General features: G+C 41.5%; 1 protein-coding gene across 1 annotated transcript; it reads right to left on the bottom strand.

Moving 5' to 3' along the window:
* Positions 1-5,336: 5,336 nt before the first annotated feature.
* Positions 5,337-7,724, bottom strand: LOC140201003 (protocadherin gamma-C5-like). The gene has a single exon (XM_072264641.1). The coding sequence runs from the start codon at positions 7,722-7,724 to the stop codon at positions 5,337-5,339; it is 2,388 nt and encodes a 795-aa protein (XP_072120742.1).
* Positions 7,725-10,157: the final 2,433 nt, after the last annotated feature.

Genomic DNA, 10,157 nt, shown 5'->3' with positions numbered 1-10,157 from the left:
GAGAAAAAGGATAGTTAGGAACAAAATTGCTCCTCATGAAGATCAGAGTGGTCGGCTAGGTATGGAACCAAAAGAAATGGAGGAGAGCTTAGAAGTTTTTTAGGTTTTTATTTTGCGTCTGTACTTACTAAGGAATCTGGCATGGAGTATATGGAAATAAGGCAAACAAGTAGTGATGTCATGGAACCTATAACAATTGAAGAGGAGGAGGTGCTTGCTATCTTGAGGCAAATCAGAGTAGATAAATTCCCAGGACCTGACAGGGTATTCCCTCGGACCTTGAAGGAGACTACTGTTGAAATTGCAGGGGCCCTGGCAGATATATTTACAATGTCTGTATCTACGGGTGAGGTGCCAGAGGATTGGAGGATAGCCCATGTTGGTCCATTGTTTAAAAAAGGCTCTGAAAGTAATCCGGGAAATTATAGGCCGGTAAATTTGACGTTGGTAGTAGGTAAATTACCGGAAAGAGTACTAAGAGATAGGATCTACAAGTATACGGATAGATGGGGACTCATTGGGGAGAGTCAACATGGCTCTGGACGTGGTAGGTCATGTTTAACCAAGCTATTAGAGTTTTTTGAGGATGTTACCAGGAAAGTGGATGAAGGTAAGGCAGTGGATGTTGTCTACATGGACTTCAGTAAGGTCTTTGACAAGGTCCCGCATGGGAGGTTAGTTAGGAAGATTCATTCGCTAGGTATACATGGTGAGATAGTAAATTGGATTAGACATTGGCTCAGTGGAGGAAGCTAGAGAGTGGTAGCAGAGGATTGCTTCTCTGAGTGGAGGCCTGTGATTAGTGGTGTGTCACAGGGATCAGTGTTATTTGTCATCTATACCAATGATCTGGATGATAGTGTGGTAAATTGGATCAGCAAATTTTCTGATGATACAAAGATTGGAGGTGCAATGGACAGCGATGAAGTTTTTCAAACCTTGCAGAGGAAGTTGAACCAGCTGGATGAATGGGCTGAAAAATGGCAGATGGAGTTTAATACAGACAAGTGTGTGGTATTGCACTTTGGAAAGACAAACCAAGTTAGAACATACAAGGTAAGTGGTAGGGCACTGAGGACTGCAGTGGAACAGAGGAATCGGGGAATACAGATACAAAATTCCATAAAAGTGGCGTCACAGGTAGATAAGGTCGTAAAGAGAGCTTTTGGTACATTGGTCTTTATAAATCAAACTATTGATTATAACAGCTGGAATGTTATGGGGAGATAGTATAATGCATTGTTGAGGCCGAACTTGGAGTATTGTCTGCCATTTTGGTCACAAAATTACAGAAGGATAAGAATAAGGTTGAAAGAGTGCAGAGAAGGTTTACAAGGATGTTGCCGGGACTTGAGAAGCTGAGTTACAGATAAAAGTTGAATAGGTTTGAACTTTATTCCCTGGAGCATAGCAGAATGAGGGAAGATTTGATAGAGGTATATGAAATTATGATGGGTATAGATAGAGTGAATGCAAGCAGATTTTTTTCCACTGAGGCTAGAGGAGAAAAAAAAACCTGTGGACATGGGTTAAGGGTGAAGGGGAAAAAGTTTAAAGGGAACATTAGTGGGGGCTTCTTCATACGGAGAGTGGTGGGAGTGTGGAATGAACTGCCAGATAAAGTGGTAAATGTGGGCTCACTTTTAACATTTAAGAAAAACTTGAACAGGCACATAGATGAGAGGTGTATGGAGGGATATGGTCCAGGTGCAGGTCAGTGGGACTAGGCAGAAAAATGGTTTGGCACAACCAAGAAGAGCCAAAGGGCCTGTTTCTGTGCTGTAATGTTCTATAGTTCCATGGTTCCATGGTGAGCGACGAAAATCAATTATATAGCGAGCATTCAAAAATCAAGGTAGTGATACCAGCGCAAATGTTTGAATTATTTGAAGACGTTCAAGCAGAAATTGTGCGGTATTCAGTTATCAAAGCGAAAGGCACACCGCTTTGAAAATGTAGAATGTGATTTTTATTTAATAGTTGCGCCCAAGTCTAAAGCAGATAAAAAATTGGGATGTTCCCCGCCCTCTGAATGAATCATACTTGATCATTATTTCTGTTATTTTACTAAGCAAAATCCTCTCAGCTAAGAAACAGGATCACCATGCATAAATTCCAACTCATAAACGTCCAGGTTCATTTTGACCAAGCTCCAATTCAATTTGTATCCATCTCAAGTTTGTTAAGTATAAACATTCTGCATTATTTCTGTATGCTAAATAATCAATTTCAATGTCTTAGATTACCTTGGTTTTGTATTCCAAGTTTACACATTTTAGCATTATGGGTTTTTTAATTATTCAGAAAATTGAAGGGGAACTTGGGGGAATGTTTTCACACAATTGTAACAGGTAATGGAAACGAGCTGCCAGAGGGGGAGGTGGAGGCAGGATATTAATACCGTTCAGGCGCCATTGCACATGTCCCGAATGGGTATGGTATAGAGAAATATGAAGTTAAAACACGCAGGTGGAATTAGTATCTATAAGCATTAAGGTCTGTATTCAGGTGATAGACCGAAGGACATTGTTCTCCAAACTACACCTATAAATCATAGAAATATATAGAGAACAATACAAGCGAAAACAATGACAGGCAAGAATGACCAGCTTTGATTCAGACAGCTAGAAAGAAACAATAAAATTAATTCAAAACTAAATTTTGAAATATTCCCAACAGGAAGATGAAGTGTTACTCCTCAATCTTGCTGTCTTGATTTGCCTCGTTGAAACAATGCGGGAAGCCAAATTCAGAAACGTCGAAGTGTTCATGAGACATCGAATCAACGTGTATAACTACCGGATGCATGTTTGTAAGCCTGTGCGCTGAAATCAATCACCCAATCTGTTTTTATTTCACCAATGTAGAACCACCACATTGCGATGACCAATTTCTTGTATTAGTAATAAAACTCTAAGATCAGCTCTTTGGCTGAACATGTTAATACCGACCAACAACTCTATCAACTCTACTCTTATTTGTCTCAGTTTGATTTCTTACACCGTCATAAGGTCAATGCTCTGACTCCTATCTTACTGATTAAAAAAAAGTTCAACCTATCCAGCCACTCCATCTGACGTAAGCCCACCAGTGCTGGGAGCACCTTGCGAAAAATTTCTTTGCCATTACCAGCTATTGCTATCTTTCCGCACACCATATCATAAGTGTAGTTTCACACCAACGAACCGCACAGTTGCAACATAAAGCTGCGGATCAGTAATCTAAATAGTGGTTTATGAAAGTAAATAGATTAAATTATTTCTTCCCCACACCGTGTACGGCTGTCTTTACCTTCAGGCAACGATATACCTGCGCCTTTAGGTTTCTGCTCTATGATGCTCTTCAGATTTGCAGGAATTACTGTGTACACACTTCCTGGTTTAATGGAACAAATTTAAACAGGTCATACCTGTCTAACTTATATTTGATCTACCTTTCTTTGACCACTTGCACAGTTTTCTAGAAGATGTTGAATTTAGCTTAGATATTATTCTTCACTCTCTAGTACATTGCCTTTTCTGATATTCTCCACAAGCATACTAACCGTGCAAGCAATATTTTTATGCAAACAGTAAATATAAATAACAAATAAGAATGAAATCAGCACTGATACCTTTGACACACCATTGATCACAGACCACCAATATAAATTACAACCCAAAATAGCACCCCTGAATTAGTTCACTTCGTCATTTTTTATCCAGCTGACTAACTCGCTAACTCGTCTTGGATCCCATGTGACTTACCCTTTCAGTGTAAACAGCTATAAAGATCCACGTCAAAGGGCTTGTTAAACTTTATGCAGTTAATATCTACTACCCTGATTTCATCGTCTTCTTCAGCGCCTGTTCAAAAAGCTCAGACCAGCTTGTGCGACAGAACATCCCAAGCACAAATTCAAGCTATTCCCTTAAATTCTTCCCAATGCAAATGCTAGCAGATCCTGGCCCTCAGGAACCCCTCTAATAAATTTCCTACAGAGATTGTCACCGGCCTGCAGATCCCTGGGTTGCTCTTGAAACTTCTTTAAATATAGGTGCATCACAAAACACCTGCCTGCACCAAAGGCTTGACAAAAGTAAACTGTGTATATACATCTCTGCCAGACCTTTGCAATGTACTCTCCAGCTTCCCAAAATATCGCAGGAAACGCTGGATCAAGCCATGGGTATTTATCCAAATTAATATGCTTCAGGAGTAGAATAGAAGTGTTCTATGCAAATCACTTCTCCCTGTGATGCAGATCGTTGGACGGGGGCAAGGGAGGGAGGGGGAGGAAGGGCCTGCTTTGCGCACTATGTAGAAGTACATAGGCGAAATGCTTTAAAAGAATGAAAAAGTGCGGGGAATGAAATCTTGTTGGCTATTGCGTAAATTCCATGCACTTTAAAATCTGTTTGAGTAGGAAGTAATATATAGCGACACGGTTCTTGTTCTTTCTTGCAGGAGAAGAGATGAGTTTAGATTTGAAACAGATCACCCTCGCCACTGCTTGGCATATCCTACATCCCTGCTGTCAGCAGTACGATATATAGAAACCAAAAAAAAAAAATAAGTACCGAGGTCACGAAAACTATTACGGTGTCACCCATGGACTGTCCATATCGGTGATATCGCTTTCTTACATCCAGCCCTCAATCGTATGCACTGTAATTGTTACACTTAAATTCTTTACAAACAAAAGAAAACCTGCAGATGCTGAAAATCCAAGCAACATACACAATATGCTGGAGGAACTCAGCGGGCCAGGCAGCATTTTGTGTGTGTTACTAAATTCTTTATTCATTTTAGTCGCTCTGACAAGCAGCACGGATGTGAAACTAAGAAAACAGCTGCTTTTCAGAGATGCAGACTGACAGGCTAAGGGTCTGCAGTATATTTTTGGTCTCTCAAATGAAAACAGCTGCACATTTGCCTCCGCATGTATTCTGTGAACTGCTAATACCTCAACTAGAACACAGTTCAATGTGTCAATGCATTTTAAATTCAATTTTCAAAATATCAAAAGATCAAGTAAGCATACGAATCCAAGCGTTATTTTCCTTTTCACGCTACCGACTGAATAGTAACGCATTTGAACATGCCATTCAGTGACAGTTGGTAAGATTCTCCAGGGGTAACAGATGCCATGCTCAGACGGGTGGGTTCCGGTTGATGTAAATTTCATCTTTGGCCATCATAACAACTATACGCTCCGTCAACGGAACATTAAAAAAACAGTTGCTGGAAAGGAATATGTTCTGAAATACTTTACCCCAGTACCCCACATCTCAGGATGTAAACAAAAATAAGCACACATGAAATAAGCATACGTTAATATTGTAGATCCCCGTAATTTAGCATTGAGCCTGAGAAATGGCAGGGCCGCACGGCTTCAAGAAAAGGAAGTCGCTTTTCGCTGATTCTGGAGACAGGCAGACCGAGTACTGAGGCAGTCCTGGCATGCGGACTATCTGGTCCGTACCAGGATAGCGTAATGTTTCCTCCACCGCAGATCTTCGATTAAACGTGTCCTGCATATCCCCACGTTTGTAACAATAACTGGGGGAAGTATACTCTTGGGTGTTATTTCTGTCCTGTTTACACTTGATCCCAATGAGCACAATGATAATCAGAAGAAAGACAATGGAAGTGCAACTGAAAATACCCAATAAATAAAGATTTAAATCGGATAAATATTCTGAATTTCTCACTAAATTACTGCTTTTAGTGAGAGTTTCGGAGCTGTTCTGCAAAATTGTGATGTGAAGGGTAACTGTACTAGATAGGCTTGGCTGCCCGTTGTCTTTCACCAAGATTACCAAAGTTTGTGTGTTGAAATCCTCCTCCAAGATTTTGCGCGCTGTTCTGATTTCACCAGACGTTTGACCGATGATAAACAAACTGGGATCAGTAGCGTTCACCATTTGGTAAAGTAACCGTCCGTTCTGACCAGAATCTGCATCAGTGGCCATTATCTTGGTGACCAAGAACCCCTGACCCGCTGACCGGGGCAGGGTTTCCACGGCTGATGACTCACCGTGTACTGAAGGTGAAACAATCACTGGCGCGTTGTCATTTTGATCCAGGATGATGACATTCACAGTAGCGCTGCTGCTCAGCGGCGGCACTCCAGCGTCACGGGCTTGAACATGGAACTGAAAACTTTTGAGTTCCTCATAGTCAAAAGAGCGCAGAGCGTAAATGGTGCCGTTCACTGAGTTAATGCTCAAGCACGTGGACACTGGCAAGTTTTGAATGTAACTGTCCAGAATGGAATAAGAAACATAGGAATTCTGCTCCAGATCAGGATCCGACGCCGTTACTGCGAAGGTAGAGGCTCCAGGAGAGTTATTTTCAGTCACATAAAAGTTGTAGGGCAGTTCAGTAAAGAGTGGGGCATTATCATTTATATCTGTAACTACGATATGGATGGTTATATTTGTTGACAGTGAAGGTGACCCCAAATCCCAGGCTGCAATAGGTATTTTATAATCAGACACAGTTTCACGGTCCAACGTTCCACTTGTAATTAATTTATAATGATTGGACGATCTCTGTAGCATAAAAGGGACGTCCTGTGGTATTTCGCAGCGCACTTGGCCGTTCTGTCCAGAATCACGATCGATAACATCAATCAAGGTAATTAAATTTCCGGGGGTAGCATTTTCCGGGATTTGGTTTGTGGTTGACCTCACTTTTATCTCGGGTGCGTTGTCATTTACATCAGTTACCTTGATCAGCACTTTCGAGTGTCCCGTAATCGCAGGTGACCCGTGATCAACAGCTTGAATATGGAGTGAATAGCTGCTTGATTTTTCAAAATCTATCGGCCCTTTGACTCGAATCTCGCCAGTTTTGGGGTCCAAGGAAAACAAATCACGTACTTTTCGCGAAGTAATAACATCGCTGTAAGAATATGTTAGCTCTGCATTCAGCCCTTCGTCCAAATCGTTTGCTTTAACTTTTAACACAATGGTATCTTGTGGTGCGTCTTCATTAATAGTGCCCCTGTAAACATCATGCTCGAATACAGGAGGATTATCATTGAAGTCGAGTACAGTAATGAGAATCTGAGCTGTTCCGGTTCTCGAGGGATTCCCACCATCCTCAGCAGTAAGCACCAGTTGAAAGGATGATTGTAGCTCTCGATCCAAAGGTTTCTCTAACAGCAACTCAGCAATTATAATACCCTCCTCGGTTCTCCGTGTTTTCAGACTGAAGTAGTCACTCGAACTGATTGTGTAATTCGCGACCGTATTCATTCCAGTATCAGCATCTTCCGCGCTGTTGAGCCGAAAACGTATCCCCGGTGTCATGGCTTCAGACATTTGTAAGGCAATATGTGTGTCCCGAAATGTAGGAGAATTGTCATTTACGTCAAGAATCTCCACTTCGCCGCGATATATCTCTAATGGATTTTCCAGTATTATTTCCAAAGGTATAGTACACATATCTGCTTGCCCACAAATACGTTCCCTGTCGATTCTTTCACAAATGAATAAAAGCCCATTGTCCAAACTAACCTTCATGTACCGTTCTCCGTCATTAGCGCTGAGAAGAAATTTACGAGCTGATAAAAGCGGTACATTCAATCCCAAATCTTGAGCAATATTCCCAACAATTGTCCCTTCGACCATTTCCTCGGGAATAGAATAACGAAATTGTCCTAGAATTTGCTCCGCAGCACACACGATAAAACTGTGTGCAATTACAGTGAAGCTTAATATGGATTTGGACGCCATTGTTGCGCATTCAATTAATTTACTCAGTCCTCTGCTCAATTAATCCTGAACAAGACCTTCCGACAAGACGGAAACGCATGCAGATAAATACCGAATCTAAACAGACAGAAGATTTTTACGCCTCAGCTTAACACCATAATGTAAACGCACTGAATGGTTGTCTCTTTCGTTGACTCTGTCCTTTTATTCTGGGCGTAGGAGGGGCAATGGATCCAACTGTGAAATTGTGTTTCTCATTGGTAGACAGCGACACAACCAGTTCTTTTCGTCAATTACAACTGATGCTCTTAAAGCTGTACCGTTCTCCTATATTTAATGGTGTACACCATAAAATGTAGTTGTTGATGAAGTTGCTCAATTCATTTTATTTTCAACGTTTATCATCGTAAAATATAACAACAACTATTACATGGCATTTTGGCCATAATTTTAACACGACCTAGAAGTTCAGTCAGTACGCAACAGAGAGCAGGTTGGTTCCATGAGAATTTTTATGATCCAATTAGATTTATTGTTTCTTTTCCCTCGTATCCGACCCTGACAGTTACATTTGTGCATTTGTTCTATGTTATGATCTGCTCGAAAAAACGTTGCGGGTGAGCTTTTACAGTTGAAGTGTCATTGCATTGGGGCAGCTTCAATCCATGTTTAAATGTGAAAGAAAATTAAATTGTGTATTAAATTTTGATGTCAAGCTTTACTAGTTCAGAATTGCCATTGATTTGTATCATGAGTGTGTCAGGCTAAGACACAGACGCTGTCTTGTTTGTGCTAGCTTACAATAGCTAGCAATAGATGATGCCAATAATGACTAACCTTTGTCCGAGACTGTTTGACTGATAGAGGAACTGAACGTGGACCTGTAATTCTAATATTATATACCGCGTGGAAACATTTCTGTATTGGCTGATACCTAACGAGTATTTCTTGCATTCGGTGACTAAGTATGTTTAGCAGTTCGTTATTGTCCAAATTCTACTACAGAAAGTTAAGATGTAGCCTGATAATGTGGGAATCATAAGACAACGGTTCCCCGTAATTACGCATTATAGGGTTAACTGTATAGCGAGGTCTGTGTCCGTGTCTTTGATAACCTGGTGAAATTATGTTACATTAAAATACGGTAAAACAGCCGAGATTCTTCGACCGTAATTTGGCGACGAGGATAGGATCCTTATGATACGCGATTGCGACCGAACCTATCCGTGAGACTTACTTAAAAGCTAGAGGTCAAAATTCGACTGGGGTGAGTCCATCCTAGGGACTCGCTCGAGGAACATGGATCGATACTGGACGCGGGTGCCGGAGCTGTCACATACCGGCCGGTGACCCATGAGTTCGAGGAAAGGAACAAGAATGGGATTGGTAGAAGAGAGCCTGAGAGCATCGGGAGAGTAAATCTTGACTAAACTTAAGGAGACCTTGGCAAATGATGGGTGCTTTGTCAACCAATGGGGAGAAGGGATTGTACATATTACCTGTAAAGAATATTAGATCTTGCATAGTTGTTAAAAATAGTTTCAACGGTAGCTAGAGGAGGGAAATGGATAATAATAACGGTACGTTTCAACGACCTGAGGAGTCCTGAGGAGAACCATCTCTTCAATCGCGGCCCTCTGATCCTCTGGTAAAGGTGCCAATGAATAAGCATACACGAAAGAAGGTCGAAAGTTTGAAGACCAAACAACCCCTAAGTGACCCGCTGGTTTCACGGGGTCCCCCGATGATAAGATTTGGATGGAAACGGGGGATAGCAGATACTCTGAAACATTTTTCTCGTGATCTCTATGGGTGGAGTGATGTGGATTGGCTCTATGGTGGATCCTTTGTTCTAAAAAGTTTCAGCATTTGAGAAATGAAACAAAATCAGGGTGCAGAGATCCTAATTGGAATTTAAAATACTGTGTATAATGTGGTGCTTTAACGAATGGGAAGAGGTGGCAAATCGGCACCAGCCTCTGAGTGTTAAACCAAATTACGCAGAGTGCCGAGGTGCTCGCATCAGGACCCTCGGCTCCGACCGTCTCAGACCCAGACTATATCCTCCAATAACATTACTTCCTCCGTTTTTGGAGCTTCCGGATGATATGGAAATAATAGAAATGGCTGTAACAGTGTCCTGGCAGTGTGACCGCCAACAGCAGCAGCAACAACAGCAACAGCCGAGGAGAGGCCGACAATTAGCTCAGACTCTCTTCCAGGCTCCTCGCTAACAGTAGGGAATGTCCTGATACAAAAACGCTGGATCCCATCTGAGGTTCGCAACATGTTTCGCGAAGTAAAGTGGTATCTTTCCAGTGATCTAGTGCAGGGATACCCCTGCAGAGAAAAAAAAAAACACTCCCAAAGCAAATGTTTATAAATTGTCCCCGATCAGAGGTAGCACATTATTTTAAATTGAGCGTTCTGAAGTGGCATTACCAAACGACAGCA

The sequence above is a fragment of the Mobula birostris genome, chromosome 7 (assembly GCF_030028105.1).
Source record: "Mobula birostris isolate sMobBir1 chromosome 7, sMobBir1.hap1, whole genome shotgun sequence".
Lineage (NCBI taxonomy): Eukaryota > Metazoa > Chordata > Chondrichthyes > Myliobatiformes > Myliobatidae > Mobula > Mobula birostris.
The sequence above is the reverse complement of the archived record's forward strand: the minus strand, read 5'-3'. Positions and strand labels throughout refer to the sequence as shown.

Bases quoted from the DNA above. Each gene is read 5' to 3' on its own strand.
- LOC140201003 (XM_072264641.1), bottom strand. From the start codon at position 7,724: ATGGCGTCCAAATCCATATTAAGCTTCACTGTAATTGCACACAGTTTT.